We start from the raw sequence: 19,898 nt of genomic DNA on the forward strand, positions 1-19,898 counted from the left end.
TTTATGATCCAAAGATGTTTAAACCAGCTCAAAATGTATAGTTTTTCAAAGCAGAAAACTCTATGTTTCATTTGAATGCACTTCCCTTTCATGGCCGCTATGTGCCAGAGAACTTGAAGAGGTTGGCAGAAGTGGCAGAAGCTGTCTGAATTCTGCATCAAAGCTGAGAGAAGTGCATGAGCAGCATGGAAGATGGTACTTCAGCTTTAACCCACTTTCAATCTGGAAATGACTGGAGCTAAAAATAATATCAATGACTCCCACAATTCCAGCTCTGCCATTTATAGCCATTAACAACATCCCCGCTCTGATCTACACATTCAGTGTTCAATCTTTTTTATGAAAAGTATGTTTACAGACTTGTGGCATTCAGTATTGAAGTGGAATCTTAAAAGGTTTTTGTTATAGTTTTTGTCTACCTCTCAGAGAGACAAATAAAAAGTCTAACTACACACCCAAGACAACCCCTTCACTGCACCTCTGCTGCATGTTTTAACTTTTCACCCAGCTTCCCACTGAATACCAGACCCTCGCTGGCAGGAAGTGACTCACTCCATCAGTAATGAAAGAATTTGATACTCAGACAAATAACCTTCAAGGTCTTGCATTTCAAAAAATCGGCATGCAGTATAATACAGTATACTCCAGGGCTCTCTCTGGGGTAGGAGATGTTTGTCTCGTTGGCTTTATTCATGAGATGCATTTTTTTCCGCAGAGGGGAATTGGCTGTTATGTAAAGTAGGAATTGTGTTTGTTGGAGTTCCTACTGTGTCCCGAGGGACTGCAAGACCCCAGAGGGAATGCAAACACCTCCCTTTCAAAAGTCACGTATGAAAACACCCTTAGCTCTCGATGTTAAACTGAACTTTATATCCCTATATTTGTGTGAGTGAATGTGTGTTTGTGAGAATGTGTATCTGTGCTTTGTGTCTGTGTGTGGGTGCAAGCATGTGTGTGTGTCAGTGTATGGGTGGGTGCACTGGTCCATGTATGTATTTGACTGCGTTTGTGTGTATGTGTGTGTATGGTGTGCACGTTTGCGTGTTGGGGTGAGCGTGTGTGTGTGTGTGTGTGTGTGTGCTGTGTGTGTATCTCCCTAGTAGTGCAGACCTTTTTTCCCACCAGGTTTAACCGTTTGACAGCATGTTTGTTTACATGCCTCCCCATGAGCCCAGTGCAAACATGCTGCTGACATAGCATAAAGTTAATGATTCACTGTAGCCTGTCACCTCCTGCTGTACACTGCAGCCGTCAATTTCCCTCTCCTGCCTCTCATGTCCTTCACAGTTCAGTATTAATGATACGCTGATTCCAGTGTCATGCGCTACTTGCAGCTCGTAGATATGAGTTCAACAGGGAGGTTCACAGGAATGCAAAAGCTCACAGGACACGGCAAAGAAAGTCAGCCTGAATATTTATGTTTGCATTTAAAGTGAAGGTGTATTAATATAAAGTACACATGCTTCTGCTACAGAGTACAAACAAGACAGAAACATCTTGTCATTCTAATGAGGTTTTTGTTGGTTCTGTCCTTTTCAGCAATTGCATTTCATCATGCATTATAACTGGCTTCATTTATGTTTAGCTTTGTTTTAAGGGCAAAGCACATGATGAAAAAATGCATATTATATAGATGTAATATTTGCGTGTGCTATAACGTACTGTATCTCTCTCATGTCAACATAATTTGTGTAATAATGAGTAAATCATTTGGGATGTGTATGGTCATCCACATGCACAGTCTGTTTTAGCCAAAAGCACATTCAGTGTTCTTTTCTTGCACAGTCTCCTCATAAATTATTGCAGCTGTGGAATTTCTGAGCACTGATTTAAAACCATGCTTAGAATTGCATGCTGTTGCATGGGGTAAGGATGAATAATACAAGGAATGGTAAGACCTGAAGAACTTTACTAAAGCAATCTATGTGCTATCAGGGCTTTGGTGAATGTCTGAAAAGTGCTAACCATCTGTGGCTGGAAATTTACTGAAGGTCCCATTGTTGGTTGGACTGCTGGATATAATTTTGTTCTGTGAGTTCTTCTTAAGTTTTTCCCCTTACTGATATTTCTTCTCCAGACCTGTTGGCATCTCCAGTGTAACTAAGAAAAACATTCTCTAGCACAAGACAACTGGTCATAGAAGATAAAGTGGGTTAAAGGTTGAAATAATAGAGGATAAAGTAGGTAGTATAGTTATTTATTAGTTTGATTTCATTACTTAAAATGTTTGAATATTGCTTTGCTTGTGGTTGTAATCTTGTGCTGTGATTTCTCTGTTTCTCTTTTAATTTTTGATTGATGTAGGGATTCTGATACTCATGAATCGCTTTGTCATCTGTACTGAAGACACAAGAAGTTCTTAAAATTTCATTAGCATTTCTTATTACCACAAATTGGCTGTATTCGCTTCTTTACATTATCTCAAAAAACATTCTTCAGCCCTGAAAATGCTCTCACAATATGATGTACAGTATAGCAGATATGCTACCACTGCTGATAAAAAGTAAATACATTTTAAAAATGGTACGACAATCAGAGCTAGACACTTAATTCTTTTTTACTAGTCTGTGTCAATTAGTATGTTCTCATTGCCATCTCAATTCACACCCCTTCACTCAGTTCACTCTGTTGTAATTCCAGCTTCTAGAACACACATTCTGTGCCATTGCCAGTCATCATTAGGCCCTTAAAATTCAGTCTGTATGAATTACTCCCAAATCAGTGAGGTTAACACTAACAAATTGATGCTGACAAATAAAATCTACAGCAGGAAATGTGAGATTTGCCCTGCAGGAGGAAAAATAATGCTCAGCTTCATCATTTGGAACTTACTGAACTGTAAGCGCAGCAAGAGACTTCTGGTGGAGAGGGAGACCCAGAATGCATCAGTGGACAGACTGTCTGTAGCTCCAGGTGATACTCTCACATGGGGTCAGTGAGAGCAGCTTTTGCACTTGGCATGAGAGAGTGTGTCACGCTCTGGCGAGGGCAGCCACAGTGTTATATCCCAAAGAAAGCCTTGCAAACTCCTCAGCTGTTAGGCTCTGCACATGTTGTGCGACACTGATGGTAAAGTTTCTGACCCCTGCCTCACTCATCTGGACTCTGACAATGACACAACCCCGTTGTGGAAAAAAACATTCAGCAAAAATTCTGGGGGTAGACCAGGAATTCCAGGAACAACAGAGAGCCTCTTCACTCACATACACACACACACACACACACACGCACACACAGCACAGGAAAGCCCACAGGAACAGGCTACATTTATGCCATTTTTACACACATTTCCCATCATGCCTCACAAATCTGTCCCACAGATTTTGACTGTACAACCACAACAGTAGAGGACCATGAGCTTGAAACAGGAGACAGTACAATCATCCCATTGAACTGCGATCTGCCCTGAATTTGTTTTTGATGTTCTGCATGCTTCTGCAAGGGAACCAAGACTGGGTTCACTAGTGTAACATTGGCTAACATAATTAACCAATGATGACCCCATATTTTTAACATCCTATTTTGAAATGGGGATGTAAAATCATGATTGAAACTCAATGCACTCAATGCACAGTACAAACAATTAAGTCAAAGAGCAATCAGCTGAGTAGACAAAGAAATTAAAATTATTTTTACATATTTTTCAAATACAAATACAAAATAAAACAGGGAGAGAAAAAAGAAGATTTTTAAGATGGAATGTGTTTCAAATTAGGATTCTAACACTGAAATTGTGAAGCACAGATGTGTACGTCTGAAAGTATTTTCTGTCTTCATTTGTAAGACACCAGACTTGAATACAATTGTCAATGCAAATGACTATACATGGACCGCAACCCCATTCTCCAGTCACCTACAGCCCACATTTAGGAAAGCTAGCAGTGTCTATTGCTAGCTAGCAATGTAGCTAAACTGGATTACTGGCTGTGGTGTCCACAGCTTTTGGACATTGGATAGCAATTTATGTTCAAGCCAGCCATGATTCTACCATATAAACTAGCACCCAATTAGAAAGCTGAATACTGAAATAAACTTAATTCCAATGGAAAACTTCATTAGCTTTGTAGCCTCCCCTGTTTCAAGATCACCAGCCTCCACAGGACCACACAGCAAAGCAGACCAGATTTTGCCTCCCCATCACAGAAACAAACTGCTATCTGCCTATACACTGTCCGCATTGATGGACTGCTTAAACCAAACCACATTCAACACTTTGAGGGGAACAAATTTAATTATTTGTGTTGGAGCACAATGACTCATTGATGGTGTCAGACTCAATATACAGTAGCTGATGATTCCAGCAATCCCCTTGTCAGATCAATGGCTGTGTTTCCTTTAGAGCTTTCAGAGCTGACTCTTGAAAGTCAAAAGTGAAATACAGCACAACAACCTCAATGGACACAGGTATAGTTAGCATTTGACCCCAATAGTTTTGACTTTGGAAATGTTATTCCCCAAGAGAAGCTAGGGAGTTGCACAGCATAGGAACATAGCCATTGATGGATGATGACACAGTCTGCATCCACATTGATCCCTCTTTATCATGCAACATGGTGTAGGGATGAGCCATTACAAGAACCAATCAAACACTACATTCTGTTCTCAAACTGATAATTATGAGACACATTCAGTTTTTCTCTCCATTTGCTTGTGTTGTTATGAATGCTAACAGCTGTATGCATTATTCATGACTGATGGTAATCTCAGTCTTTTATAAAGATAGTAATTTTCTGTGTCCTAGCATCCCACAGGAAAGAGTAGCCTTGTGCATTTCCTTTTTTCAATTATGCCAAGAAATGTAATGAACAAATAATGAGTGAATATCCAGTGCCTTACCCTTCTGCAGACTGGGCAACTGCCACATCTGTGGAAAAATGCAGGAAGTTAAAATGATTGTCCTTAATGAAAAAACGGGTTTAAGTTCAATTCAAATATACCATTATGGCCCGGGAGACCCCTGTATCCTGACATGACAAAAATCATTTTGCCTTGTCAAAACACAAGAAGAAAGTCTGCAAATAAATCACACAATTTTATCTACAGTAAAACAGTTAAAACAAAACATACCAATCTTGCAAAACTGATTTTTCCCAGGAGAAAACAAAGTAGCTACAGATAAAGTATAACAAAACTCTACTGTTGATTGAGAGAATAACACGAGAACAACTCCGTCTTTGTTACACAGTATTTAGAAAATCTGACAATACTTTATAAAAACAATAGCTTGTCTAAGTTAAGGGTGGAATCCTAAGTAAATGTTAAACATGAGATGTTACAATAGGCTGTATAATAAAGACCACTTTCAATAAATGCAGAGGGAAACAGAAATTAATATAGATACAAACTGCATGCCTAGTTACAACCCAGGATTGCTCTACAGGGGTCATAAAGTCCCAGCATCCCATAGCACAGCCACTCTACAAATGACATGAATTTAATCCAGTGGCTCTGCACAGACATAATGTTACTGAGCACAAATTACTTAAGGTCATTCTTAAACTCCTACCCAGATTTCAGTTGTTTCTGTCAGCCTGTGATTTCATTCTGGAATTTATCATATTTGTCATACATTTATTATAGATAACATACTATATTTCACATGAAATTGTCATGGAATTCTGATTATTTTCTCTTCATAAGGATGTTACATTATAGAAAAAGATTGCAAAACTATGCAATAAAATATGAAAATTATGAAAAAAATTCAAATTATGGAAAAAAAATCATAAAATCTAATGAGACAAAACATAAAAAAAACAAAAAATAAAAAAAAAGACAAAAAATAATAAATTGTTTGAATTGTTGATCGTGACTTTAGAGCATTGTAATCATCATAAATACCCTTATAGGTAGCCTGTCAATGTGATAACATGTAGTTACTGTCTAAGTTGTGCTCACCTGTATTGGCAGTGTCAAGAGGTGTGTGCACCTTGTGGTCCTCCTGGCCAGCAGGGGGCACTCCATTATTTCCCTGCTGTGTGTTTGCTGAGGGGTGTGTCACAGCTGGATCTTGGAGATTGATGGGTCCCACCATGTCCTTATGAGAGTCCTGGCTTTGCTCTGCATTGACTTTTTGCTCAGTTCCTTCTACAGTATCAACACCACTTTCCTTCACTGCAGAGTCACTTGGTGTACTTTCCTCCTTGTCACTGTCCTCAAATTCAAACTTCTCCCCTTGCTCTTCATCCTCTTCCTCCTCCTCCTTCTGCTGCTGTGAGTGGGATGCTCCAGTAGACATGAGCTCTAGAAACAGAAACATAAGATTCAGGAAATCATAGGTCACAGTCAGTACAACACATCATACGCAAACACATTCTGATTTGTCTCTAAGCAATGACAAGCACAGGGAAAACAGACCCAGCTGACAACTAGTCATTGAATTACTGTTTTCAAAACAGACCAGGTAAATTACAGAGAATGCTACTGTGATATATGCAGGGCATCATTACATGTTATCCCATGTCCATCATGTGATGCTGCATAAATTATCTATGTTCACATCAGTGACAGCTTGCCAGTCGCAAACAGGAGATGCTGCGAATGTAATTTTATTTGACAGATGTTTTTAACCACATTTTTTTTTCAGAATAAACAAGCGTGCAAATTTCATTAAGGATCACCCCACCTCATTCCTTAGATATGTGCCCTTCAGTATTTTAATTACAACAAGCAAAGCAACTGGCCCTCAGCTAAAATCAAGCCTTACTTGGTGTGAACAAAGTCCCAGTGATAGATTTCAGATGATTTAGTGTGCACAGAAGGTAGACACAATCACAGGGAATGAACTGTTGGCAGGCAATCCTTACTAAAATTGTAAAGCTTCTTCATTTTTAATAATGTAAAAGCAGTCAAGGACAAGTTCAGGTTGTGAATTTCAAGGTAATTGCTTCTCCAATTTCATGCTCACAGCAGCCACCAGTTAACATTATTAGTAGTCTGTGAATAGTAATAGCAAAAGTTGCCCTGAAGTTATTTCATCCTGTTAAACTCAACCACTTAAACCATTATATTGTTTACTAGCCTCAATGCATTCATTCATTTACAGGAATTCAATTTATTAAAAGGTCCCTGCAATAAACACTTTCACAGACTAAATTTGCAGTGACCTGCTTGTAAAAATGTTTGGCCAATGTAATACTGGGGATTTGTGTTGTGTTTAATTGCTGCACCCCCAGCATTTCAACTTTGCCCTTGAAGAAAATACAAGCATTTTGAGGTTATGAAAGAAATGCGGAAATGTATATTAACTCTACGGCCCTGACATTGTCTTGTCCTAAACACATCCCCAGGGTACAACATACATTGAGACCAACTACATTCCTTAAAATACTTACAGTTTCTGACTTAATTACCTTTCCCAACCTGAAAAACACCAAATACATTGTGTGTTGTTGTCCATATTTTCTCCCTTTTTACTTTTTACTTACCTTTTTACTTTACTTTATATAATATTTATGGATTAAGCTAGTGAAGCGAGGTGTGGAGAGCAGACCCTGCCTGGAATACTCTGATCTGCTTGGCTACAGGCTGTGACCACATCTCCTAAGTTCTTGACACCAAATGAGGTGCTTCTGAGATCAGTCCTAATCAAGTCACACATGCTGGATTGCAAAATGCCACCAGACATGTTTACTGCTCTGTATTGGTGATTCACGCTTGAGCAAAACATATTTTGACATTGTTACCTCTTCAAATATCCATTATGCTTCTTCAAATATGCTTATTATTTCTGAAGAAGAAAGTGGCCTAAAGCTGTGGGTTGCTGAACTGTTCTTTGATTATATGAGTTGCATACAGATGAGAAGGGCCACTAAAACCAATCCAGTCTGGCAAAAAGTAGTGGGCACATCAAAAACACAAGGGTCTGTGTGTGTGTGTGTGTGTGTGTGTGAGTGTGTGTGAGAGAGAGAGAGAGAGAGTGCATGCATTCATTTACTTGCAAATTTGCATTAGTTTTGTTTCTTCTCAAACATTTTGAATTGAACAGTTCTGTCCAAGACCACATTGTTTATGTTTAAGTCCTTTGTTGTAAAAAAAAGAATAACATTTACAGTGATACACAAAGTTTTACAAAACAAAAGTACGTTCCGGGACATGATGTCAAAACTGTTCATTATTTGCATGAGGTTTGCTGGCTAGCTAGACTCCATGGATGTAATTTAGGAGGCTGGAAAATTAGTTTTAAAAAAGGATAAGGGCTAAAATAGGGATGTGTTCTTTCAAAAAACCACAAGCAGGGCAAGACTGCAGTGCTCTGACCTTTTCCAAACCGCTTTTCCTTTCCCTGTGCTCTCTGCCTGTCGTGTAAAAAATTCTACAACAGCAACACAGCAAGAACGCTGTGTGAAAGCTGACAATACAGTCAAAGTTTTAGATTTTACTTGCAAGATGTACAATGTTTACACACCTATTCTTATTTATACGATTGCAAGGCAAATACTCTGAGGGCTATATGTAGTTTGTAGGCATTGTACTCATCTGTCATGACAGTGTGGTTAGCACAATACCATATGTGTAGACTATACATGTAGCCTCATGCTTCTGAGCTTGTGCTATTTGCAGTTAGTGTCACACATCTCACAGCTGTGCAGTTAAGACAGACATCTCCACTACTTGTCAGACTTGCTAAAACTGCAATCTAGCTGCTGCAGACCCTGTAATAAACCTTTTGGCTTGCCGTACTGTCAAAAGGATGGCTATAGCACTTTTGTCTGGCTCTGTGTAATAGGGAAAAAAACAGGGTTACATAAAGCAAAAGGGTAAATTAAATTTTTTAAAAAATCTAGGAAAAACGCATGCTATGCATCATGTTTGATGATTGTATTTTTAGCATTTTAGAATTACTTGTGGTGGTGCACATGAATATTTCACAGAATAATTAGTGCTAAATGCTTTGTGCTAAATGCCTAACAATGCTTGGAACATTAAATGAGTTGCCTGCGAGTGTTTGCAGGAACACGCTACTGTCCCTTTGTCCCGCCCTAACAGAAAATGACTGCAACAAAGCTGCCTTCATTCAGCCTCAATACCACAATGCCAGTTCTGCCAGTCATGATAAAAAATAATGTATATAAAAAACAATTCCATTCAATTGTAGTTCTGTGCAACAGAAGGAAGACCACAACATTAAAACTATACTGGGGGAGTAGGAAAATGCAGCAGCGAAAGAGAAAACAGACCACCACTTTTCTTTGTTGTAAAATAGATTTACACCATCTCCATCAAAAAAAAAAAAGATTTTGTCCCTGAATGTAGCAGTAATAACTGCGTACTACAATAAGGACAGTGACAGCAATTCTATAAACTCTCATTTCCCCTTTCATTAACAACACTACATCTCTAACACCACACATTCGGTCTGATCTGTCATTGCCAGTACATGCCTGTTTCCTTTCGGACAGAGCTCTTTCGCCGATTTCCTTGAGATGAAAAGGCCTTAAGCATATCTGGAGATTAGACTGATTCCTTGTTGCAGGCGTACGGGGTGGTGCGCAACAGCGAGAGGATTACACCCTCAAAACAACGAACAGAAGGCTGACAGAGGGTTTGCTACTTTAATAAGACGGTTGAGAAGGTCTTGGGGTGAGTCTGCGTAGTGTTCCTCCCTGGCCGCAATAACTTCCAACTTGTTGACGCGTATAAATCAGTAACCCATACAAATCACTTGGTTCACAGAGAATGTGGCTTTTTTATTGCTGGTTTCAGGGTCACTGATCTCTCCAAGTGCTGTTCTATTTGAGATTAGATGGTTATATAAAAAGTAACAAATATGACAAATGAATCGAGGGTAGTGCCAAGACTGTAGCATGTTTTACGGCTTCTACAACGTGTAACGCAAAAAATAAATATGAATATATATATATATATTTGGTGTTTGCAGAATCTTGTCATCGCCTGTTGTCGCACTTGCTGGCACGCCTTTACCTGGCATTATGTTCCGTGGGCGGACGCGTGTCAGGGGCATGTAGCATATGGTAAAGTGGCCGGGTTCTTCCTGACGCAGCTTATGGCCAGCTGGCCGAAGCACACTGCAATCCAATTGTACGCACTCTCTCTGTTTCTCAAGCCTCCCGGCGGTTTTAACAGCTACGCTGAGTTGACAGAATGAGGTGTGCGCGTGTGTATGTGTTATCTAAATGTGTGTGTGCAAACACAATTGGAGATACACGAAGGTGGAAGCTAGTTGAAGGGTAATTCTGTACCAAGTCTAGGGAGTAATTCATCACGCGGATAGTTATTAAACTTGTGGAAATTCTTACCTGAACTCATAGTGGAGCCAGAAACCCTTGGATTTTCCCAGACCAGTGCTAAAGCATGCTAAACCATATGCAAAATGACCAACTTAGCTGAGCTGAATGGCCTGTCCTCCTCATTAAACCTTCTTCCTGATCTTATATTCAGACTGGAATATTGCAGCACACTGCAGACTGGCTTGTCCTGGGGGTGCCACAAACTGAAAGGTTGGCACAGTTGGACTCTTATGGCCCTTGCTGTAAATGCAGTGTCACTGCACATGTCACATGCTGCTGTCAGTAAGCATGACTTTTATGGTTGCTCTCACACACCTACACTGCCCGCTCTCCTGTACTTGTGTATCCTATGCTTTAATGTGTACAACATGAAGTCTGTTTAATGTGTTTCATCATCAGCTGTCCCCTATTCATTTTCCAGTAAGCCTTCTCGCTGTGTTTTTGTACCAACTGTACGGAAAGTGAAGAGTTTCATTCATATGACTTATTTCCATGTAGTTTTGTAAGTGAAAACAACTCTGGTACAACCTTCAGAGTTATCTGAATTTAGCCACTCCAGGTTGTACAAAAGAGAAGGTTGCTCTTTGAAAAAAAATGTAAAAATTCTTTCCTGAGATAATTTTTTCCTACGCTGTAGCAGTCTGACCATGCTCATAAAATGGTTCAAGAAGCAGTGAGTCATTGTAAATCTGTACACAATAATGCGGTTACTCATCTCATCTTTCATCTCTGTCATACCCAGAAGTATTCAAACCACAAACAAATCCATGCGCGTGCTCTTGCGCTACCTAGAACTCAGCTCCAGCTCCAGCTCCACAGCACAGCATCTGCTTCTTGTTCTGATTAGCGCCAAACTATTTCCTCCAACGATAAAACTCATGCTGGAGGTTAGCCAGTTCACGCCCCTGTGGGAAATGACGCTATTTTTTGTGGAAGGAGGTAACAAAGGCCTGAGGAGCTGGAACAGATCTGCTAGTTGTAAGTTGTAAGGATCTAATCTTGAATATGAGGAGGGTGGGGGGTAAAAAAATGCACTGTGTAAGCCTGGGCGGAACATTGCACAATCTCAGTTCCGCCAAATCCGTGATCTCACTTCAGAGCTCTGCACATGCCCACTGAGGGATTTGTAAGCCCCTTTGTGTAACACCATGCAGACCCTAGATAATCTTCTAACGAGGTCACTAACAAACAAATTATGTTTTATTCCTCATGTTTGTAATTGTTAGGTTTGCATTACGTGCATGGAGAGGTAAGGCAGGAAAGATATGGATACGTAATAACCAAAAGGAACTCACCAGCTGTGGGACAGGCAGGGGGGTGTGGGGAAGCCATCAGGTCAGCCTGTAGTCACATCGGTTTCTCTGCAAAAAAAACAAGCCTCAGTTTTACTGAGGGGGACATTTCCAACAGGCATCTACACACTGAAATGCTTGCAAGGGCCAGTGGGAAGCTTTGATTCATCTGTGGAATCCGGTCACAGCGCTAGGGCATTGCGTAACAGTCCTGGAAATTCTGTGGGTGTTATTCCCTCTGTCAAACCAAAGGCAGGGTGACAATGAAGGCCACAGGGTTCACAGAGTTCTGTGCTGTGTGACCCACACCTCAGATGGGGGTTCACATTTTTTCCACTGTTTCCACCTCTGTGCTTAGACATCATCAGACGAAGTAAATGGAATTCCAGACAAGCATTGCCCAATAGCGTTTCCAGTCAAATCAGGCTATTACTTTAATTCCAACACCCAGCAACTCTTTACAGCTCCTTGAGTCAGACGCATTCTGGAGTTAAGATTCTATTTTTTACATGTTCTGTAGTGTTCCTAAACCTTACCTCTTCTTTATATCTAGTGGTGTATTTTATGAGGAGAAATATGGTCTGGTCAGCGTGTATAAAAGGGAGACGCTTGTTGAGACAGAACAAGTACTCTGTCTGAGGCATTGGTGTTGAAATCCATGGGCTAATCAAAGTATCATTTTAAAAAAAAAAACCTATATGGTCAATAGACTCTGCTAACTGTCATGTGGGTGAACTGTGAGGCAATCTGTGGTGAAAAGAATTGCTCCTATTCATGTCCAGTAAGCCATTTCTGTATGGCCACTTCAGACTGCTCCCTCTCAGTGTCTGTTAATATGGAACTGTATCTTGCCAAGGCCTCGGCCCCTTTAGCGCAGTCACTCAAACTGACCCATGCATCAGTGGACCAAACAATGATGGTTTTGTGGGGCTAACCTTGGTTCAGGCCCAAAAATCATTGTCACTGCATTTTTTCATTGTAAACACCAAGTTATTGATTCAGCCACAAGTGAGTGAGATATTGGCATTTGTAGAAAAGTGTAGTTTGAACCCCTTTTCTGCTTTGATTCAATTGTCATAATGGAGGATTGTTCTTGCAAATCAGTTCTGCTCCATAATGGTAACTACTAATCATTTTTGGTCTGAGATGTCTAATGAAATGGCCACAAAGCACAGCAGTTGTCACCTGCCTGCTTTGTTCCTCACAGGCACCTGCAGTTGAATGAGATCATGGGTCTTTTTAATATTTTTTAATTTACCTAGGGTGTGATGGTACACACTGGAAGTAATGTTATTCCCATTCTTCATTGCTGTGGTGTCTGACAAAAGTGTTCCAATGAGGAATACGTCTCAATCAGTGATAGGAGAATGAGTTATTCACCAACTCCACCTGCTACAGGATTGTTCACCTCTTTGTTGTTGCTGCTGTTGCTAGCCTTATTGTGACTGTTCAATGACTCATCAAAGCACCAGCCCATCATTCTTGGGTATGAGATGAGTTGAACCAGGACCGCCTGTAAGCTCTTGGCCAAGCTGTTTCAAGAAATATGGTGAGAGGGGCAGTGGAGATCACAATCGATTTTGGGCTAAGCCACCAAAATCCCCACAGTAATTCAAACAAAGGTGAATGGTTAATTCAGTTTAACCTCCTTGTACTCCAAAACTTGGTGACTTTTTTAAAATGTAAGCTACAAAAAATAGTCAATGCCTGTTTCGACATGTGTGAGAAGGGTGACACTCACTCAGTGACATTCAGCACTGAATGACACACATTCTGACAAAAGTATCTTTTAATAAAAAGGACTGCAGCTCCAAAGACCTTATTTATAGCTTTGAACTGAAAACTTTATACTAAATGAAGTAGCTGGGTGTGAATAGGAGAAGTGACTTCTTCTGACATCACTGCCTTCATTAAAAAATGGGGGCAGGAATATCACAGCTAACAATAAGATGTTAAGAACGAACCTGAAGCCAACATCAGGTATTGTAACACCACACAGTATGTGAGAACAGAATTTCAGCTTCAAACGATAGAAGTCGCTGCCTTTTTGACTTTGCTGCCAGAGCAAAGGAACACCTATAAATACTAGCGGGGTCAAGGAGAACTCGCACCCGGGCCCAAACTGGCAGGTTCTCCTCCGCAGCCTAACAGGTTCCTGACTGCCTGGGAAAGGTAGCAGAGCCGGGTGGAGACGACGCTGCCGGTGGCTGTGAAATTCCTCAGGGGCGTGAAGCAGATCCAGACACGCCATGCTCCTGACTGCCCTTGGTGTGTCAGCTGGCCTGAGTGGCTCAGCACTGGGCAGGTCATCTTACTACAATAAAGGGCATCTTCACAGAAGGTGCCAGGGGCCAATGAGCACGGGGCAGTGCTGATTAATATTATTTGTCTAGATGTGACTTATTACCCATAATTATTTTTCAGAATTTTACGGGGGAAAAAAGAGTCATTGTTGAACATACCTATTAAACATTTAGAGAGACTCATTTTATCATGGGTGTGGTCATATGAGCAAAAATACATGTGTCACACAGCAACATGAAAGATTGGGCTAAGTAAGAACAGCACCACCTGCTCATTGCACAAACTCTGATGTACCTCTATTAAGTTAGAAACTGGTCTGTCCCATGTACTGCCCTGTTCCAGACATTACAGCTTGTGCGTAAATCTATTGAAGAGATGCTATCCATAGTTTGTTGTGGAAATGGCCCCTTCATCATTTGCATAGTCATTGACCATGGCAGACCTGTCTCGACAGGTGTTCCAGCACTGCCGTTGTGGAGTGCTGGTTTGTGTTTGTAAATATTGAGATGAGAGCACCATGCTTGTGTTCCTTCACCAGCAATTTGGCAGCCATTGCACTTCACCTCTCACAGACGCTCCACAGAGAGAAAGAGTGTTTGCAGAAGGGTCAAGGGTCCTTAGTGTGGGGTTGGAAAACCTCCCATGAAATTACAGTGTGCTTTTCAATTTGAAGTGCTCTCGTGTCTGCCCACCCTCATTCCATGGCGGCCATCTTTACTCACAGAGGGTTAACAGTGAGTGACTGTATGACCCTCCTACTTTCAACCAAATCCCCCGGGGTGGGACTTTATGAATAATTCACTGGCCTGCTGTTGGCTATAGGGACAGAGAGCTAGGGTCCCTGAATGGACAATAGCAGAGAGCAGCTGCTGTACACTGTACTGTACTGGGAGAACAGCCCCAGGATTGTTATGAGAGAGAGAGAAGCCCAGCCTGTAGTGGACTCCCTGCTTCTATAGGGGACTGCTGTAACAGGGTTCAGAGCTGTTTCACAGATCACAGATAATAACCCGGCTAACAGTCGCGATCACTTGTGAATTGTGCACGTGGTCTGACCAGGTCATTGTTCTCTGCAAAGAAACCAAGTGCCTGTGGCAGGGTTTTGCTGTTGCTGCTCTACACATTTGTTCTGTATTTGTTTTTGTTTTTCAGTTTTAAACCAGGTTTTGCCAAAATCTCTGTTTTGCCCAAACTCCCCATTATTGCTTTGACTAAAATATTGTGAGTGCTGGAGCTCTTCCCATACTCTAAATACATCTGTTTTCTTAAAACACTGCCCAGAGCACATTTAGCATTGCCCAGTTTTCACAAATAAGTCTATATTTGGTTTGAAATGTCCTTTGCAAATCAACCTGGCTTTAAAAACTGAAAGTTGTTTGATCCCAAAGACATTAAAAGCTATGGCGTCTGAAATACGTACATGAAACATTTCTTCATCATTTACACTGAGTGTTTGTTATTCTCCAAGGCTTTTAGAAACTGGCATGTTGCTTGATGTCTGATGCAGAAGCGACTCCCAGCCTCGAGGCCCAGTCAGGAATGGAGATTCATTGCAAGGCCCAAATAAAGAGTCTACATCCTGTCACCCTGCCTCTCAAATCCCAGATCAACTGCAGAGAGTGGGAGGGAGAGGCATACCCTTTTAGAGGAGACAAACCGCTTGGAACGGACATCGCCATGGAGACGGTGGGTTTCCCGCTCTCAGAGATTACACAGGCAGTGCCTTGGACACAACAAACACAGCGGGACATCTGCACATCCACACACATTAACTCTGTGAGTGAGCCCACTCCTTTCACAAGACCCCCTCTTTCTCCCTCTCTTTTTCTCTCTCGCCCCCCATCCGCACAGTCCTCCCTTTCTCTGAACTGAGACTCCGAGTCACGTAGCCCGCACATTACAGCAAAATTTATGCGTGTGACTGGACATGTTTATCAAGTCCTTGTTCCTCCTAGCAGGAGCAGTCCAGGAACTAGAACAGCGGGACTTGGAGCGTTCAGGTTTCCCGAGTGGGAACGCCTCCCAACACTGCAGTCCACCTGTTGCTCCCATACAGTCAGACCAGCTAACCTGCAACACAGTAATTTTATTCTGGTGGGAAAGTGCATCGAAGAGGTTGCAGTTTGTGCTTGCAAAATGACCTCAACCAAACACACAGAAGTAGATACTGCAGGATGACAGTTAATCAAGGAGAGGTCCCATAAGCATAGAGACCACAGTTCATTTTGGGGGGGATGAGAGGACAAAGTGTTCCCCAAAATGTGGGTGCTGGATCAAAAAGATAGGGGTTATCCCCCTTCCAACTGCTGTTGTGGCTCCTGTTTGTTTAATGAGCATGTGAGTGCACTCAGTCACAGAGAGAACTGTTTCCATTGGTCATGTACCCAAAGCGCCTTCCTCCCCATCTCCCAATATCCAAATGAGAACTTCTTACCATAAACATGAATTTAATTTAATTTAATTGTGAGGTTCACATTACCTAGCTTATAAGTCAGTTCATTGTTGTGAGAGGTTTTTTTGTCATACTTATTTTTATTAAAGATTTTTGGCTATACTCAAGTCAGCATCAATTGCTTCAAACTGGCTTCATGTAGCATGAGAAGGCAGTAACATATTTTGAAGTGACGTTCTGTTCAGGCGGCCAGGAAAAAACACTGGGAATGTGTGTGCATGGGAGAACGGAGCTGGACAGCAGCCTGGGGGAGATGTCTGGTAAGTGTGGGAGATGAAGCAGCACAGGGGCTGAGAAAACTGTGACACTGGGAGACAAGATACTCTAAACTTTTCCATCTCCACCTATATCAGATGTCAGGTCTGCAGGGATGCCTCACACTTCAACCTCCTACAAAACCTTGTCTTGCACAATCTCTCTTGGATTTGTAAAATAGCAGCTTTAAATCACTGACTTCTTTGGAATAATACTGCAGACCTGTTTTTGTAAGTCCCTCTCCTCACTGTGTTCCAGGAAAGTTTCCTAAAACAGGCAGGGGTGGTTCTTAAAGTAGTCAACAACTAAAACAGAGCAAATAAACCATTGCAGAAGCATTTCAGCAATAGAATATTGTTCCTTGTTAGATTGTTCCCTGCTCCCTTCATTGTTAAGATAATAAATGTATTCATCTCAGCTCATTTGCGTCATGTGTGAAAGGCATGAACTGGTTATCTGAAGTCATTGTACCCCTGCAAACTGCCCTGAACTGGTGCCAGTTGGTAGTCTCCCTTTATTTTATAGTGGATATTGTGGACATGCACTCTGTTACATAAGGCCCACCCCTGCTTGCTCTCTGCAGGAGTTTAACCCAAGGATTTTGAGGATCTCTCTGTGTCTAAGTGGGTTTGCCCCTGGTGTGCGCCAGCCAAACAGAATGGTTAGCCTTTAAGCCGGTCTAGCAGACAGCGTCACCGGTGGACATGAGCATCTAGAGGCTGTCAGCAGCAGGGGCTCATTTGAGTATCGTATCTCTCCTACCTCCCTACCAGCCCCCATGTGCGCTATCTGAAGAGAGACAGAACACAAAACAATCTACGCCTTTGCCCCCACACCAGCACCCCACCCCTCCCTCCCAGTTTGTCCCCAGGGAAAAGTCCTGCCTTTGTTACTGCAGAGGCAAAGCAGAGAAAGAAAGAGGGAGACAATGAAGACAATGGCCACTCACCTCCCGCTCCTCTGAAGGGCTGCCACCAGCGATCAACACAGCCTCCTTTCGACTCTAATCCAAGGAATCCCCTCAATGCGCTCCCTGCCCTCAGATGAACAGGCTTCTCGAATGCGGCCCCATCCTCGCGCAGCACTGCTCTCTGAGGTCCTGCGCTCAAAGGCCCGACCCCTTTCTTCCAGCCCCTGGCCAGAGAGGGACTCAAAATATCCGTTGCTGTTTACTTTCCCACAAGTAGTTCCCCGGTCTGTACTCAGGGGCAAGCGCCACCGTTCCTTGGATGAAGAAACTCCTCTCTCTCTCTTTCTCTCTCTCTCGCTCTCTCTCTCTCTCAGTACAACCCCTCCCTTTCCCTCCCTCCCCCTGCTGCTATGCAACAACAAGACACAGCCCCGCAGCAGAGGCACAAAGGTTCTCAGCCCTGTGCCAGCCAATGGCTGAGCTCAAAGCCTGCTCGTCCACCAATCACAGAATCCCTGAATCTTGGGACTGCGCATTCAAGACAAGTGAGGGCAGAGCCTGGGAATGAAAGGGAAAGAGAGAGAAAAGAGGATGACAGGCATACAGATTGTGCTGAGAGCAGAATCTAACCAGAACTAGACTGGTGCTGGACAGTGGAACAGCAACAGGAAGGGAATAACTGTTACCCACCCCAGACAGCATAAAAGAATCCATTTAAAGAAATGGAAGGAAATTTGTGGAACAACTGTTTCCCCCACTGTCTGTTAACCCTGGGTTTCCCGGAGTTTGACATTTTCTACTGCTGTGTTTCCTCTCAGTGATGTTAAGTTATATCCATTGTTTTATGTCCGGTACAACAGCTTCAACACACTGGTTCAAAACAGGTTTTGAGTTACCAAACATTCTATTGAACTGACTGACCAGGTGGTGAGTGTATGGTATCAAACGTGCAGTAGCTTCATTGAGGAGAATTCAAAGTCACATGGGATTGTGAGAGGGCGTTCTTCCATCTGCCAACTTCTGACAGGATTTTCTAACAAAGAAACCTGATATTATTCACAATTTGTAAATATTTTCAAAGATTGACAAACAAGGATGTCTGAGTTATAGTAAGCACAGTAGGTATAAACAAAATGTAGCTTGTCCATTATTGTCTTGATTTATCTATTTTTAAATAATGGAAAACACTATGAACATGAAGGAATTATGAAGGAAATTATATACTGAAGCTCATTTCTCAGTCAAGACACCCGTCCCTGTTGTCCTTGTGGCAAGAAATCATTTGCCATCCATAAACTGCAATGAAAAAGTATCATCTTCAGACAAAAATACTGAAACTACAAACTGCAAACTAAAACATGTAAGAGGTAAAAACTATCCCATGTTTTATATAATTTATGCATGTGTTCATCCACTTTATCTCTACATTGGTAATTTTAGATGGTATGTTTTTTTCCTTGTGTTTATTATGGAAGCGAGCCTTAGGCATTGCCATTAACAAGGCACTCAACAGATCATAAGTCTGTTTACAGCCACAAAGGAAAATATTATAGTCTAATTATATATGGCCACATGGTACTCGTGCGAGTTTAGGTTTAGCAATTTCAGGTGAATGTAAGAATAGCGTACCTTACTATGGAAATAGAGATTTTGAAATTGCATCTGAATCGACACTAATTTGAAAAATTAAAAGTCCCAGATTTCTCTTTGTGAGTGTGTGTCCTCTCAAAGATCCGTTATTGACTATTCACGGTTTGTATAACATTATAAAAGATCCAATATAGATCCAACAAATCCCCTTTGATGTGATTTATCCATGCAAATTGTTTATGCAAATTTCAAATGATGAAAGTTGTTAGCCAAATTAATCAATGCATTGTTCATTTTTAAAAATATTCAGTTAACATGATGAACAAACATCTCCAAAGCCTATACACATGCTTCAGTTTTTATGAAGCCCTGAAATGAAACAATGCTCCTCAAACATTTTCCTGTGTTCCCATGATACATGCTGCATCACTTTGTCTCTATCAGATAGGCTTTTTCCAGATTGTAAAAGCTTGACAGAATCTTGACATAAACCTTTCCAGAGCATCAGAAAGCGGGATGATTGGTGGTGAGAGGAACGTGGAACCATCATTTGAAACCTCCAAGCTCTGCCACCTAGAGTGAATTGCTGACCCAGGTATTTCAAGGTAACCTTTTTCACCAGGTCTCCTTGCCATGCCTGAGGTAACAATTAGGACCTATCAGCTTTTTCTTTCTTTAGACAAACTTGTGGTCAATGGTGGGTTTTCAAGTGCAGTAATCTGCATACATAGATAACCTCTTTTTCAAAAGCATTTCAATTTACATGAAGCAACCTCTAGCTTTGCAAGGAACAGAAATGTTCCTGGAGCATTCATGATGTAGGCAAATTTAGCTTGAGAACCTAG

General features: G+C 41.5%; 1 protein-coding gene across 4 annotated transcripts in view; it reads right to left on the reverse strand.

Moving 5' to 3' along the window:
- arhgef10lb (Rho guanine nucleotide exchange factor (GEF) 10-like b) overlaps positions 1-17,827 on the reverse strand; it is a 91,414-nt gene extending 73,587 nt beyond the window's left edge. For all 4 annotated transcript variants that reach the window (XM_036532780.1, XM_036532779.1, XM_036532778.1 and 1 more), the window contains exons 1-4: positions 17,503-17,827; positions 11,546-11,611; positions 5,899-6,243; positions 4,837-4,864 (exon numbers count right to left, since the gene is read on the reverse strand). In XM_036532780.1, coding sequence (XP_036388673.1) covers positions 4,837-4,864; positions 5,899-6,243; positions 11,546-11,582 — 410 coding nt within the window. In that variant the 5' untranslated portion in view covers positions 11,583-11,611; positions 17,503-17,827. The remainder of the gene's footprint in view (positions 1-4,836; positions 4,865-5,898; positions 6,244-11,545; positions 11,612-17,502) is intronic.
- Positions 17,828-19,898: the final 2,071 nt, after the last annotated feature.

Source organism: Megalops cyprinoides, chromosome 7, assembly GCF_013368585.1.
Source record: "Megalops cyprinoides isolate fMegCyp1 chromosome 7, fMegCyp1.pri, whole genome shotgun sequence".
NCBI lineage: Eukaryota > Metazoa > Chordata > Actinopteri > Elopiformes > Megalopidae > Megalops > Megalops cyprinoides.